The 17,284-nt window shown below is 30.4% G+C and overlaps 1 protein-coding gene across 2 annotated transcripts in view; it reads right to left on the bottom strand.

The window, feature by feature from the left end:
- Positions 1–6,371: 6,371 nt before the first annotated feature.
- The window catches only part of LOC123293845 (protein pellino), a 72,363-nt gene continuing 61,450 nt past the window's right edge, over positions 6,372–17,284 (bottom strand). Inside the window, exons 1-9 of one of the 2 annotated variants that reach the window (XM_044874794.1) lie at positions 16,864–16,883; positions 15,900–15,998; positions 11,571–11,805; positions 10,276–10,470; positions 9,833–10,021; positions 9,646–9,744; positions 8,149–8,364; positions 7,386–7,501; positions 6,372–6,628 (exon numbers count right to left, since the gene is read on the bottom strand). In XM_044874794.1, the coding sequence (XP_044730729.1) occupies positions 6,502–6,628; positions 7,386–7,501; positions 8,149–8,364; positions 9,646–9,744; positions 9,833–10,021; positions 10,276–10,470; positions 11,571–11,805; positions 15,900–15,998; positions 16,864–16,883 (1,296 nt within the window). In that variant the 3' untranslated portion in view covers positions 6,372–6,501. Of the gene's footprint in view, positions 6,629–7,385; positions 7,502–8,148; positions 8,365–9,645; positions 9,745–9,832; positions 10,022–10,275; positions 10,471–11,570; positions 11,806–15,899; positions 15,999–16,863; positions 16,884–17,284 lie in introns of those variants that run through there. The other variant, XM_044874793.1, reaches the window with a different exon arrangement.

The raw sequence follows: 17,284 nt of genomic DNA, 5'->3' as shown, positions 1-17,284 counted from the left end.
AGCCCATAAAATCGTTTCGGCTATGTTTCCATCCCAATATAATTAATATCAAATTGAGTTAAAACTATCTTTAGTATATTCGATTAAAATCCTAAAATAATCAGACTATAAAATATCGATGGCAAACACAATACAATCCAAATTTTTGCACCTAAAGTCAATGTCAGATTAATTGAACACTTCGAATCGGTTCTTGAATGTTTAGAGCGGGCACAAGTTGAGATGCAGTTTGGTGAGTGATTTTTTTTTCTATTGTTAACTGTTTAATTTATTTATCCAAATCGTTTAAGACAGAATCTGAATTAAGTAAAATATCAAACACATTGCAGTGATGTTTCTATACAAATTCTGCTTCTCTGCGTCAACTAACAACCATACGTTCTCAACTTAAACCCGACCTGGATAGAATATCGTATTAATCCAACCCTGCCTACATAAGCGTCCCATCAAGCTGAGTGAAATTTATCGAAATTTTGACTACGGCAATGCCACCTATAATAATTTTGAGCTTTTAGAATACACCCTGTAGAATACTAATTTTCATATGCCCAGAAAGAAAATATCATATTATCGGTAATCGAAAAAGAGTGATTTCGGAAAAATCAACGATTTTCAACGTTTTTACGTATTTCTTTGCTAAGTTAATAGAAAATTATGCATTTTAGTGAAAATATAGATCAGTCTAAAGTTATCGGACGTGTCCCCACTAGCGTGCTCTTACATCTTTCATTAGTCGGGCACAACGTTTTTTTTGTTTTCGTCAATAATTTATTGAAGTTTTACCCCAAACATCAGTAAATTTCACCTAACTTAATGGGACTATAATATACATAGTACAATTTTTCACCAACAGAAAGATCTTTTTCTAAAATTTCGATAACTTTTGTACAATTTGTCGAAGTTAATTAATTCTAAATCATAATAAAACCCGATTTATTTTTAATTCCTTCCCTAATTATCATTAATTTAATGAAAAAGCATTCATTTTTACCTATCTAAATCCTCCTATTACTCATTTTATTAGCATTCATCTTCTAATCAAATCGTCTGCTTTATAAAAAATGTTGATTTTTTTTTACAAATTGTTTTTTTTTACAATATTTATTTTTTTTATTTTTTAAATTGTTTTTCCATTTTTGGCATCTACTAATTATATTCTAAGGAATTGAATGATATATTTAAAAAAATATATTTATAATAATAATAATAAATATTAGTACGGGAGTTAGTGACTCGAGTTGGAGTCATACCGAGGCCGTTGACAAACGCTAGGAGCAACGCACGTTTTAACGTACTATTAAATGTGTTGGTGAAGCAGCTTTTTTCAGCTTATTATCAATAACTAAAACGCAAGTCAAATTCGAGAAACTAGGTATTTTAGGATCGACAGGAGTGCCAAAACTGCCTCAAAGCGTGATCACTAGCCCTCATTAAGACGTTCATACAAGTAAGTAAACATTCATGCAAGTTACTTTCCAACGTAATTATGGAACTGATGATAATTATTAGTCTATTTTATTTTCAAAATTAAGCCAATCGAAGCAATACAGGATTAAGATTGTTCATGCTATACGACACGGAAGATTATGGCTAAGCGGCTTGATTATTTTCGTAAAGTACAGGCTGAGCGGAAACGCGATATGTTTCAAAGTTGTATTTTTTTGAATAGAACACTGTTTTTTATTTCATTTCCAGGTTCTACGATCAAAATAAAAGTTTTTCATTAAGATTTACTTTTTACCTCCCTTAAATTTCAAAGTTTTCGAAATATTCTGTATTTTCTGAAATTCTAGTATCAAATTTAACGTATAATTTCTCAAAGCTTATACATATCAGTTTTTCGAGTCGATTGAGTTTCTTGTCGCAACTATGAATAATTGCATAACATATACAGGTTGTCCTAAAATTACGACTAAAGAATTAGAAGGTTTAATTAAGGTATAATAAGGAAAGTTGATGGTATTTAATAGTAAGACAGTTACAATTTACATTTGCTGTTGACATAAACCCTGAGTTGTATTTAAATTACACAAGTTATTATCGTTTAAACCTTGTAATTCTTTAGTCATAATTCTGGACAACCTGTATATGTTATTCAATTATTCACAATTGCGGCAAGAAACTCAATCGATTAGTAGACTCCAAGTTAAATTTGGTTTGAAAAACAGATATAAGCTTTGAGAAATTATACGTTAAAGTTGCTGCTATAATTTCAGAAAATACAGAATATTTTAAAAAACGTGAAGTTTAAGTGAGATAAACCTTGTGAAAAACACCTTTATTTTGATAGTAGAACTTGAAAATGAAATAAAAAACAGGGTGTTCTATTTAAAAAATATAACTTTGATACTTTTCCCATTTCCAACCACCCTGTATATTACGAAAATAATTTGAAAATGTACAGCCAATAACTTTCCATCTATTCCTGAAACAAAATTTTGTTAATATTTAGCCGTTTAGCCATAATCTTTCGTGCCATATAGCGCAAACAGCCCTGTATATTTGATAAAAACGTACATGCATTGCAACGAACTTTAAATTAAACGCTAATATTTCTTCGGCCTGAGTATTATGACGTATAAAATGAAATTTATCACTAGCTCCCGGCGGATATGCTAAAGTAGAGATAAAACAGATAAATTGTACATGAATTTTGTAACATTTCAAAAAATTGAAAAAGGCAATATTTTTCTTTTTTCTTTTTATTACATCTCCGAACGCATAAACCACAAAATTGTTTTGCTTAGAAATAAATTATAAAAAAAAAATACAAATGTATTTAAAAAATAAAGAAAAATACGATGAAAAAAACACAATTTTCGTAATTTAAAAAAAAAATTCCTTTTAAATGTAAAAGTTTAAATTTTTCCTTACATTTTCTTACAATTCCTAAAATTGAAGATAATGAAAAATATATTTACAATTTTATTTCGTTTGAAAATATCCTCAGGTGTATTTTTTTCGAATTAATTTAATGATCGTAGAGGAAGGGACTATTTTAAGAGGAAAATAATTTCATTTACAAAAGTATTTTGTCTCTACAGGGTCGTAACGAGGATACAAAGCCTCTCCTTAATGAAATCATAATTTTTATTCTCTAATCTTTTTGAAATATGAACAGGGCAAGTTTTTGGTGGCATTTTACCCAACAAGTTTTTTTTTTTTTTTTTAATTAAAAATTATAATTTAATTAAGGTAATTATTTACAGAAGGTACTTTTACTTAGACGGAATGCCAGGAATTTAAAGAAAATATTGTTTTGCCACATTTGGCTATTCCGCTTCTCTAAATTCGAAATTCGTTATATTCCGAACACCCTTTTACTTTTAATACAATGAATAACCCGGAAAACAGCACCGATTTTAATGAAACTTTTTGTACCTTGTTTATAGGACCTTCAGCAACAAAAAAAATACCGTTTTTGATTTTAAATTTTCATGTAATAGATACTTTTGATCGCTGAATACGAATCCAATGTCAGATTACACGAATTATGTCACGTATTCCAAATATCGTGCAATTTTTGTGCAAAAACGAAAAACTAATAACTCCACGATTTGTAATCAACGAAAAAATACCCCTTAGAGAACAGTTTAGACGATAAATACTTAGTTCGCCGTTTTTGTGCAAAATATTGGAAATTTTGGCATAAAATGAAACGATTTTCTCAGAATCCATGTAATCTGACATTGAGTTCGTACAGCGAACAAAAATATCCCTTAGAGGACAGTTTGTACAATAAATACTTAGTTTTCCATATTTGTGACAAAAAAGTGAAATTCTTGACCAAAGATGGCACGATTTTCGAAAGGTGTGACAGAATCCGTTTAGACGATAAATACTTAATTTCCGTTTTTGTGCGCAAATTATTGGCCAAAAATGGCACTGTTTTCGGAATACGTGACAGAATACAGAATACGAAAGAGTTATTTATTGGCAGTGTTGTTTCATCACCAAATCAATTCACCCCCAAGCAAAAGAAAGTTATTTAATCAAATTGTGCCTCTCAAATATATTGGAACTCTTAAAATACTTGAGTTTTATACGTAAGTCAAACACATCGATATTTAAATTTACCATCAATTATTTCCCTTACTCTCCCATCAGTGTTTGATTATTTTTCGCTAGCTTTGTTTTTTTTTTTTTTTTTTTTTTTTTTTACCAACAAAAAATTTATTGTAAGTGGATGTTTTCCTACATTTCATGGGTATAGCAAGTAAAAGATGTCTGTTCGAAATTCGAACTTGGCATTGCAATCAAACTAAACTTATTTCAAAAAAAAATAAACCTTGGGATCTTTTCGCTTTTATCTTACAATAACATACACATACATTCCTATAAAAATTAGTATAACAAAATTTAAAAAAAAAAAAGAGATTTTATCCAATTTTCAAAAAACAATTATCTAAAATTAAGTAAAAAAAAAAACGTAAAAGTTTCGATTATAAAAAAAAAAATTCCCGCTTTGAATTATTTTTGTAAAGTTTATAAAAATTTTTTATATTTTCGTGACTACATACAAAAATTCACTTTTCATATAATTGAAAAATGATTCTTGAAACACAAACAAAATTATCAAAATTTAACCTCATCCTAATAAAATAGGTTCGTCATTTTGAAATTTGTACACACATTCTCAAATACAAATATTTCACAGGAATTACTTACACAATTAATAGGGGTTTTTTTTCGAAATTATCAAAATTTATTACAGGAAGAACGCATCAAAATATGTTGTTTAGTTTAGCACCGATTTTAATGAAACTCTTTGTAACGTGTTTATAGGACCTCAGGGAACATTCATCCAACGTAACTTAGTCATAAGTAAATTCCCAACGGGGGCATATGTAGCCCAAACTTTTTTAAACTCTTATTTTGTCTTAAAATTGCCATCTAATGGGTATTATTGTTCGCTGAATACGTATCCAATGTCAGATTACACGAATACCAAAAATTGTGCCATTTTTGATCAGAAATTCCACTTTTTGTCAAAAAAACGAAAAACTAAGTATTTATCGTCCAAATTATTATCTAGAAGCGGATTCTGTTACGTATTCCGAAAATCTTACCATTTTTGACCAAGAATTTAAATTTTTTGGTACAAAAACTGCAAATTAAGTATTTATTGTCCAAACAAACTGTGCTCTAGGAGGTATTTTTGGTTGCTGATTACGAATCCGATGGCAGATTACACGGATTCTGCCACAACGAAAAGCTGATAGATTCTAGATCACCAAATCATGTATAAATAAAATAAATTATAACCAGAATACACATTATTCCAGAAAATATTAAATTTTTAAGGTATTACTATTTTCTAGAGAGAGCTACTAGCAATAATGAGACGAGTTTTGGAAGGCATCATAAAATTCGTGTAATCGAACATAGGATTCGTAATCAGCGGCCAAAAATACTCCCTAGATAACAGATTGGACGATAAATACTTGGTTTTTCGTTTTTGTGCCATAAATTGGAATTATTCAGCAACCAAAATTACCTACTAAATGACAATTTGAAGCCAAACCAAGCATTTCAAAAAATTTTGAACTACATATGCCTCCTGTTGGGACCCTATGGAGGGCATATGGTTCCAGCGGAAGGCTAGGTTAAGTTGGCTGCTTGTTCCTTGGGGTCCAAGAAACACGTCAGAAAGAGTTTCATTAAATTCGATGCTGTTTCCCCACTTTTCCTTTTCGACATTTTTTCCCGGTTTATTCATTGTATTAAGTAGTTGTTTTTGTAACAATTTAAAAATTGGCAACAAAAATTGTTTTTCAATTTTATGCGATGTTGTAAAAAATTTAAAGACTTTATCGAAATCAAGCGCCTATAAAAACCGTTTTTAAATACAAAAAAGTTGTTTTTTGTTTTAGTACCTTGAAAATTCTCCAAGGTATCGATTCCAACTCAAAATTTTAGATGATTTCTTCCAATTTTATCTCAAGAGTTTAAAAAAACGTGATGCGTTCCTTTTAGCAATAAATTATCCACACAAATTCGGAATATCATTAAGACACCTTTTAAGCTTAGAAAAAACATTGAAATTTTTAAGGCTTAAAGTGATTTAGATTTCATATAAACTTGTGTGACAATCTCGAAAAATTATTATTTAAAACAAAATTCTATAAAATTCCTTAATCGATAATTCGAGTTATTGAATAATTTTTTCCGATAAAGGCTGTGATGAATTTAGAGACGAAGAAGAAAAGATAAATATAGTACAATTTAATCCGTAGAAAGAAGAAATTGGATTATAAAAATAGTGAGAATTATAACTTTGGTTGTTTTTTTTTGTTGTTTAGTTAAATTAATTTTTTTGTGTTATATAATTCGAACAAAACAAAAAAAGATAAATTCCAAACACACCCGATTTGATCACACTACAATATGCATTTAAATATTTTATCTTTAAATTTAATTTCTATATATTTTGTTGTTGTAAAATGTTTCCAATATCAATTTTTATAGACACAAATGGCACTCGTTTTATACACACTGAATTTAATCCACATTATCTTGAAATATAAGACGAACATAACCTGGTGTACCCAATAAAGGTGACGCACAAAATGGACACACTGCATGAAAACCATTTGTACCATGTGGAATATCAATATTAGCCCAATATCTAAAAATTTTAAAGATATATTAATTGTTATTATCATCTAGTCCGATCTCATCAGGTCTGAAAGTTAAGGTTGTTATGAAAGTGGTTTCATTATCTCTTTTAATTTGTCCCATTCTTTAAGGTATTACGAGCACCGAGGCAATTTTAGATTTAGGGTTGAAATTATTTTTATACTTTATTTTCAACCTTGATGATGAATTTTGTAAGAACTTCATAAATGTAGACGAAAAATAAGAGTACAACTTTTCGATATCTGCTTTGGTTTTCAAAATATCGAAAGCTAAATAATTGAACAAAATTTTCTATATTTTGAAAATTACTGCAGATATTGAACATTTTATTCTTACTTTTCGTCTTATATTGTCCAGTTATAACATAATTCACCATAAAAAATTGAAAAAATATATTTTTTTAAACTTGTGTCTCCATTTCCGTGCTCATACATGCTTAATTAGTCGAGCACAGCGGGTTTTTTTGTTTTCAATCATTTAAAGGTTATAACTTTAAATAGCTGCTTTTTAATTTCCAACGACTAGTTTTTGAGAGATCTATGAAAACATATCATCCATCTACCGTTTTACCATAAAACCAATGTTAAATATGCCTACTTTTGAATTCATTCATTTATTTAAATAAAATGTTTCCCTAAAATTTTCAGAATTGATTTAGACTTATTCCAACTTAAAAAAAATTAAGCTTTTTATTTAAAGTTGCCTTGGTGCTTGTACATCCTTAAATAAAGTTATCGAATACTTACTTTACGGTTTTTTCGGTGGCCATATGCCCGCAGGGGTTAAATGCATACGTTGGAGGTCCAGAATCCACATAGAAAGTTGGTTCGATACCCATACATAATCTTACAACTGGTCCAACCTAATTAATATTAATAATATTATTAAATATGCTTTAATAAAATCAATTTTGTTGTAATTTAAAAAGAGACTCGACTACGATAATTTACATAATGAGAAACTCGATTTCTAGTAAAATTTGTCATACTTTTCAATAATTTTTAGAAATTCATAAAGATTAAAGCCACGATGGGGTGTAATCACATTAACATGGTAAAATTTTTAACAAAAAAATGCAAAATACGAAATTTCAGTTTATTTAACTACTAGACAAAGATTTTCCAAGAAATTCATGTGAACTGGAACCAAATGAACTGGATTTTGTAGTTTTGACTCAAAATTACCCTATGTACTAAGTTTTATCAAAAGTTGAGGCAATAAATTTTTTTTTTATTTTTGTTTTTGATTAAAAAAAATTACAATATTTTGTTCCAGAATTTTATTAAATTTGGCTAATAGACTAATTTTGTACCAAAAAATAAAAATTTGGGTTTATTTGATGATTGATAAAGTATTTTCTATAGTATCGCCCGAAAACCGATATGTAATATTATTTTTTGGCGGAATCTCGAGAATCATTCATTTAATCATCAAATGAATCATCTGATGATTCATATCATCATTTTTTGTGTTTGTTAGATTTTAGGATAATTAAAAAAAAAACTTTACCTCCAAACACATAGGACATCGTCTAGCACCAGAGTCCTTATCTTGACCCCAATCATGTTGACCCTGTACATGACCACAGTTTAAATATACATAAGGTTGTTGTTGATTTTCACCACTGGTCACTTTTCGTGGTATAACTAATGTATTTAATCCGACAGGACATTGTGGTCTGCCCGCATTGATTTCATCTACTTGTTGTTCCAAATCACGTTTGTTCTATTAAAAAAAAAGTTTAATAATATTATTAGAGAATTGAAACCAGAGGTAAGCGAATGAAAAATAAATCCAAGAAACTTTGCGTTTAGGAATTCCACAGAAGAAGTTGAAAGTAACATTTTTATGTTAAATTTTATCAGAGCTTGATACCCCAAAAATATAACCCAAATATACAAGTACACAGTTTGTTGCATATCGCATGGGAAATCAAAGGTAAAGGAATGAAAAATAAATCCAAAAAACTTTGCGTTTAGGAATTCTACAGAAGAAGTTGAAAGCACCATTTTTATGTGCATGTAACATGGGAATGGTAAAGATTTTGTAGTGACAGCTTTTAGGTTTTATTTATTTATTTTTTTTTCGATAATACAAGTGAATTATTTAACGGATGCGCCATCTTTTATGTCGCTATGGTAAACGTTGAATAACTTTGAAAAAAAAATTTATTTCTGTATATGAAATTTGAAGGATGATTTGCATTTGTTTCCGTATAAAGTGCAATTTTCCGTGTAACAAGAAGACCATTCCATTCCTCAGACGACCATTTACAAACTCAAAACAAAAATTCAAAATCATCGTTATACCACACGAAATGCTCGAAAAAGTAATGAAAAACGCAGAAAAAGGGACACATTTTGTTTTGGCGAATAGAGGCGGCCACTTGATCGATGTTTTATTCAAAAATTAAGCCAAATAAATTGCAAAGCATCAATAAATTACAAAGATTTGGACTAATTTTTGAATAAAACATCAATAAAGTGGCCAAAAGAAAGCGTGTTCTTTTTGCTTTCGTTACCTTTTCGAGCATTTTGTGCGGTACAGCGATAATTGTGGCACGAACGTTTACCTTGAGCTTGTTAATGGTCTTATACGGAAACAAATGCAAATCATCTTTTAAAATGCGTTGCAAAGTTGTTCCAGTAATGCTGAGCGCGGCGACATTACGACACTTTTGGGTTCTGGTCATGTTGACGATTTCCCACTGTCCCGTGCTCAGTAAAATTTTACACCAAACGATGCCGGTTGGCAACGATATTTTCGACGATATTCACGTTGAGTTAACACAATGGCACGACTATTTTCAAAGTACAGCGTCATTATTTCTGCGCGTTGTTTCGGAATTTATATTTTTTTAAATTGACATTTCAAAAACAGGTATTATTAACTCAATCGTTGAAAATTGTTATAATTAATCAATGTTTACATACCGACATAAAAGACAGTGTATTCCGTACATCCTGTCGGGAACTAATTGATTCGGTTTTTTGATACTTTACTTACTGGAGAATTAGCTAAACCACTTGCAGACCTCCATAATAACGTTGCGCCACATAAGTCTATTAAAGTTCCATCTTGCAGTATATTATTTTCATCTTCAACCTATTAAATTTAAAAAAAAAAACATATTTTAAAATTATGAAGAGTTGAAAAATTGATTCAGAAAGGAAATTTTCTGTATACTACTCACAACCATCCCTTTTTGTTGTGCTGATCGTGATTCTCTCAGTGAAAATACACCTCCACCAACAGAAACTTCTCTCCAAAGTCCTCCTTTTGCTCCACCGCCACAAAATGAACCTCGTGGATGCATTATTAAGACACCATTTGTTGTTAAACCATCAATTTCTCTATTTTCTTGCCATTTTGTAGCTTTTTCCTACAGGACACAAAGAAAATTATTAAAAATCTCAGTAAACTATTAAGTCTTAGAACGTCTATAATACATATAGATAGCGTTCGGGTTGATATCTTCCTTTTTGCTATGGTCTTAAACATTTTATTTCTGTTTACAAAAAGGGTAACTAACTCTTTGAATTGAGCTTAAAAGAGGTTGTCGAAGAGAATTTTTCAACAATCAAAAATTAACGAAAAGTATGGCTGGAAACTTAATTAACATTCCATAAAACTTACCCCTAAAAATATATTTCTTGATGAATCAAACCCTGCAGCATAAATACGAACGACATCTGTGTTATTACGCTCAGCTAATATTCGACAAGCAAAGCGTGATATCGTACTTTGTAATACTTTATTTTCTCCTGTTTTATCACCAGGTATTGTGTCCATAACTACGAAATCTATTGGTTGTTCGGATGATCGTCCAATCTAAAACAGAATTCATTTTAGAAGATTTATTCATTTTTTTGTTTTGCTTAATCAGACCTTTTTAATTGTCTTAGCCATCGACTTTATAAGTGATAATAAGTAATGTCATACAATCAAATTAAACATGAAAAGGGGGATGACCGTTGCAACAAATCAGGTCAGGTTTTTTCATAAGTTGTTTGCAATGTAAAGGCAATGTTAAATCTAAGATTTCGACCTCGGCAAACGACATGACCATGCCGAAAAATAAGAAAAACTGTATAATTTATCTTTAAAGAAGGTTAAATTTGCAACAATTTGAGATCAAGCCCGTTTTTATAGGACTGACAGTTTCGAAGATACAGCTTTTCAAAGTTGTCTATTTTTTCAAGTTATACAATTTTTCGCAAAATTTCATCTTGTAAACCTTTAGAGATAGAACAGTTTAAATGTAAAGAAGAAGATGTTTCTTATAAAAAAAATAAACAACTTTTGTTTGAAACATTTTTTCGTATAAAAAATAGAAAGTTGAAAATTTGCAAGTAGCTTCAACTAGCTGTCTTGTGAGACATTCTGAAAAAACGAAAAAAAAATTATAGAAAATATTTTTTCGAAATTTTTTTTTTTTTTTTTAGACAAAGTTTTTTAGAAAACCAGTCCGACAAGATCCGGTCGCCTGTCGCGGTCGAAAACTTGGATTTAAAAATGCCTTTCAATTGCAAACAAAATATAAAAAAATAAATAAAAATAACTGATTGGATACAACGTTCAATGTTTAACTTGATTGTTCTAAGGAGGATTCGTTGTAAACTTATACAATATTTGAAATCGTGTTAACCTCACGAAATAGGTCTACAATATGCGATATCATGTGCAATTCGAAAAGAGTATGATCTTGTTCACTTTTCGAATTAATTAATATTAAACTCTTTGGCAAGACTTCAATTTAATGCTTCTAGAAAGACTATTGTATATCTTAGCCCAGAAACATACTAGCGTAGAAAAAGGCGGCTTTATATTTCATTGCTTGTTAATTTTGAATAACATCCGATAAATCTTCGACGTCAATCATTTTTAACGCTGGAATGTTCTCAGACATAAAGAAAATAGAGATATATTACCTGAAACATATCTGTTTCATCATCTTGAACATATTCTACAATAACAGCTTGATTTCTTGATAATGTATATGATATTGAATGTCTTCGTGCATCTAAGATCGCTTGTGAGGAATGTGGAGTTTTCACAACATAATGTTTTGAACGTTTTACACCATTTGCCTTTTGTCGTTTATGTAAAACAAATTTACTTTTTCTTCTACCACGATCACCTTGTGGAATTAATGATCCATTATATCTAGCAAAAAAAAAAGTAAATTTTAAATTAATTATATTAATGATGCGAAATTAATTATTTACTGTAAATAAAACTTGATAATCTTATTTATTAATTTAAAAATAAATTAATATTTGTGCAGGGTGTCTATTTGAAATATATCAAGGTATACTAAGTTTAGTCCCAAGTTTGTGACGCCTAAAATAATTATGTTACGAACAAAATTTTGGTACAGGTGTTCATATAATCACCTCATTAGTCTATTTTCGGTTGTCCGCCTGTCTGTGAGCACGATAACTCAAAAACGAAATAGATATAGAGCTAAAATATTTATAGCGTGCTTGGGACGTAAAAAGTGAGGTCGAGTTCGTAAATCAAAACTTAAGTCAATTGGGTTTTGGGACCGCAGGACCCATTTTGTAAACCGTCAGAGATAGATCAAAAATTTAAAAAATATTAATTATAAAAAAATAAACAACTTTTGTCTGAAACATTTGATCGTAAATGTCACTGTTTTCTTGCAAGGACGCAAATTTTATAGTATGTTTTATATGGGAATATCAGTTATGTGTGTGTAGCTATCTAAGAGTGGGTATCTTTCTTTACTTAGGTGACGTAAGAAAAAACCGATTGCGGCAACAACACTGTCTATGCATGGTATTTTAACAATTAATTCAGTTAATTGTTTGTTTTCACTTGTTTATTGTAAGGTTTAAGAAAAAAAGTTATTCTTTATAAAAATATTAACATTCAGCTATTCATTTTTGATATCAAATGACAGGGTGTCCTCAAATTGAAAAAGTTCGATAGGAATGTTAATGGTCGTTTAGAAATGTAGACCATTTTGAACAGATAATATGGGAAACGGTTCAAGAAATCATTCCCGAAATATATAAGAGTGTATTTAATTAATTTTGTAAAAGAACAAGTACATGTAAGGAACACGAAGGAGGATACGTTGACCCAAAAACGAACTGAAGATAACTCTTTAGGAATGAATTGAATGATGGCAATGTTTTGACGATTTCAATTTTAAAATAAATTTTAAATTAACCAGCCATCGTACTTACAGTGTTAATTTGCTAATTTGTAACATTTATAACAAAATAATTAATACAGTTATTTTTTATACTTTACGATACAACTATTATTGTTGACGTAAGTAAAAACAGTTATCTTCAGTTCGTCTTTGGCTCAACGTATCATCCACCATCGTGCTCCATACATGTAATTGTTCTATTATAAAATTCCTTAAATACACTCCTACATATCTCGAGAGTGATTTCTTGAACCATTTCCCTTATTATCTGCTCTAAATGGTATACATTTTTTTTAATTTCTAAACGACCATTAACATTCCTTTCGATCTTTTTCAATTTACAGGTGCACCCTGTACATTCAGTGTCAAAAGTAAATAACTGAATGTTAATATTTTTAAAAGTAGAGATTTTTATAAAGAATAACTTTTTTTCGTAAACCTTTTAATAAAAAAGTTTTCCATATGTAACCAACTTAAGTAGTAAATTTTTTTAAATATTTATATTTATACTTTTTTAATCTACGCTTAAAAACTCACATCCATACTAATATTATAAATGCGAAAGTAACTCTGTCTGTCTGTCTGTCTGTCTGTCTTTTACTCTTTCACGCCTAAACGGCTGAACGGATTTTGATGAAATTTGGTATGGTGATAGATGATAACCTAGAAATGGTCATAGGCTAAATAATCACGCCATCGTTCTTAGGGGGTAGGCAGTAGGCAGATAACTAAATTGAGTTAGTGATTTTTAGTCGTTTTTGTTGGGACTTTTGCTCATTCCGTCTAAACGGCTGAACAGATTTTGATGAAATTTAGTAAGGTAATAGATGGTTACCTAAAAACGGATATAAGATCAAAATGATCACGTCATCGTACTTAGGGGGTAGGAAGTAGGCAGAAAACTGAATTGAGTTAGTGATTTTTTTATGGTTTTTGCTGGGAGTTTTGCTCTATCATGCCTAAACGGCTGAACGGATTTTGATAAAATTTAGTTAGGTGATAGATAGTAACCTAGAAAAGGATATGGAATATGGGGGGAGGGGTGAAAGTGGGAATGTTGCCCAGCAAAGCGGGTAGTTCACAGCTAGTAACTTATATAAAGCAGTTTAGATAAAAATTCGTGCTAATTAAAAATATTTATCGAAGAAGAAAAGTACAAATAATTTATGACTTTTAAGAAAACATCTCAGTATAGACACGATGCTTAAACAATTAACATTGTTAATTGTTATGTATGACAGACCACAGACCATGACGCTATCTTCAGTGACGTCACTATCTTGCCTAATTTTTCCTAACTTTACATTGCGTTGTGCAATATTTATTTCACATCCTCATATTTTTTCCATGAAATATTAGAAATTTTGTTTGTTTGTTTGTTTTTAACCACCCACATCGATAAGATGTATCTAATCTATTAACAATTTGACATGAAACTGCAAATTTTTTTCTGTTCATATTATTTACTAAAAAAATTTATCAACGAATACTGATAATAGAGAAATTGTATGTTTTTTTTAATTTTATTTTATTTCGAAAGTTAACTAAAAATTACTAAGAAAAAAACAATTTTAAGTTAAGTTTTCATGTAATTTTACAATTTAAAATAATTTTTCGAACTATAAATTCAAACGCTAGTGACATCAACACATTATCATAGCATACAGAACCAAAAATGGTTTGTCTCTCAACTTGCTTTCACGTAAATTGCCATAGAAACAAGTCGAAAAATGTAAATTTATGTGATTCTGATTGGATCACTGCCTCAACGGCTGTATTTTACCCGACTGCGCGACGCAAAGGAGTTGTAATGTGTTTATCAGTATATATATATATATATATATATATATATATATATATGTGTGTTTTCATGTGGAACACTAGAGACCAAACGTGTGGGCCGAATTGATGAGCCTGAAAATTGGGGGGTTTTCGTCGAAATATGTTGCATATTCTCGTTAAACTCCAAGAGACGTGGTATATAATGCCCGCCCTGTGGACCATAAACCTCGGGAACCTTTTCCATTGTGATATTCGAGTTCAGCAGCCTCAAAAGCCCCCGAGTAAGAAAATCAGACTCATTTTCATCGAAATTTAATTTCCATTTTTTCATTTTTCCCTCATCACATTTGTTCACAAAGTTTGCATACGTCCTCACAAATCGAATGCAAAAAACCGCTTCCCGATCCGTCTTACTGCTCACAAAATCAACAGTTCTTTGCTTTATTTTGCCGACTTATATGGCGCTAACGATTATGAATGGATTGCCAATTTGTATTGTTTGTCATGAATGACATGGTCAGACTGACCAGACTAGCAGAGCCTGAAATCCATGCTGATCTGGAGCATTGATCATTGAGCTTATCTGATTCATCGATTCAAATCAGTTTGGATTTCAGGCTATGCTAGTTAGGTCAGCCTGACCATTTCATTAATGCCAAACAGTACAAATCGCCAATCCATTCGTAATCGTTGTGACCATATCGTTCACAGCCATAAATATCATTTTAATATTCAAGAATATATATCCGCATTTAATGCGATTACAAAAATATTTAAGTATCTAAGGAACAATACGTATTCTGAAATGTGCTGAATGATCTTGATGAATGAATTAATACAAAAATTAACATTCCAAAGTTATAACTTATTTTATGACTTAGACTTAATTCAAGCTTCGTATGTGTTTCAAGATGTCTGCAACTCTAGACATAATTAATATAGTGTATTAATAATCGTTATCATATAAAAATGCACATGTCGGATGTAGCATCAAATATCAAAAATATGTTTTCTATTATTATCAACGACCAGCTGTACCCCGCCACACTTCGCTGAGGGACATTATGGTTTGCATATAAATAGATAAGAAGTATCTAGTTAATTTTATAAAATTTGATAAATCCCCGGATAACAACTTTTAAACGGTTGAACTGATTTTCATGTAACTTACTTTTCATGTATTTTTTAATGTAAACTTTTATTTGGTACTAGACTTAAGAATTTTTGAAAATATTCGATCATTGAGTTTCAAACCTTAAAACTAATAAAATATATAAATATTATTAATAAATACCCTAAAATGACTAGTTCTCCATATTTAACAAGTTGTTTAGGTTTTTCTGCATGCGCAGAATCCTGTTCTTCTGGAATAGGTGATTCTGCCCCGTCCGTCCTTAAACAAAAATAAATAAATTAAAATTAATATTTCAAAAATAATTTGTTAGAAAATATTGTTTTTTTACATAATACTAAACAGTTGGGTACTAAAATAATATTTTAATTGTGTCATATTTAATATCGTGTATGTTGATTACTGTTGTAAAATTATTTCAAATAATCAATCAAATAATACTGTTTTGATTAATATTATTAGTAATGAACCTAAAAAGGTATTTATGAAAATATTCAATTAGTTTGCACCATGTGACGTTATCTAGTTTATTAAATAAATTATTCTAGGATATGGCATGTAAAAAATCTCTGTCACGTAGTAAATAAGTGTCGATCCTGAGTTGATGTGGAGCAATTTCTCACATAACATATAACGGCCATTTTCGAGATGTAGAAATATGAGGAAAATAGTGGACCCGAACCGCCTGGAAGGAACGGTAAGTAAAAGCAACCATTTTTTATAAACCGGGAAAAACATTGGCAGAAAATTTTCGGCGCAATTTCCCTTTACAACATGTACTTTTATGGGAAAATAGTGGCAGACATTTCAGACTGGCAGTATGACAGTAATTCGAAATCAAGCGTCAAAGAAGTCCTGAAAACTATTGTAAAACAAAGTAAAAACTGGAAAAAATTTATCCCGCTTGCCAATTAACTTCCATTACGACCGCACAAACCTTACACAATACTGGCAGACATAGCCCTCCCCCTCCCAAACCACTTCAAAAGTAACATCAGTGGTTCGTTTGTTAGTGGGGAGAGGGGAAATGTCTGCCACTATAGTATAACGTTTGTGCGGTCGTTATGGAAGATATTTGGCAAGCGGCAAAAATTTTTTTCAGTTTTTACTTATTTTGTTTTACAACAGTTTTCGGGACTTCTTCATACTTGATTTCAAACTACCGTCATACTGGTTAGGATTCGTTTTTTCCCGACTTCCTTCAATCCCACCCCTTTCCGAAACGGTCAAAAAGTTTTGCCTGCATCTATTTTTCCCGGTTTATAAAAAATGGATGCTGTGACTTTTAAAAATTTTTCAGGTACGTAACCCTAAACTCGCGCTTGAAACGTATCTAAGAACCCTCTCCATTAAATTACCTTTTTCGTTAAAACCTTTTCCAAACTGAACTGCTTTTGAGGATCATCGCCTATTTTTTATTTGCTCCGAGTACGGAACCTTAAACTCGCACTTGAAACGTAGCTAAGAACACTTCCCATTAAATCACCATTCAAATGAAAGAAAAAAATCAAAATTGGCTCATCCGTTTAAGCGCTACGATGCACATA

Source organism: Chrysoperla carnea, chromosome 2 (genome assembly GCF_905475395.1).
Source record: "Chrysoperla carnea chromosome 2, inChrCarn1.1, whole genome shotgun sequence".
Lineage (NCBI taxonomy): Eukaryota > Metazoa > Arthropoda > Insecta > Neuroptera > Chrysopidae > Chrysoperla > Chrysoperla carnea.
The sequence above is the reverse complement of the archived record's forward strand: the minus strand, read 5'-3'. Positions and strand labels throughout refer to the sequence as shown.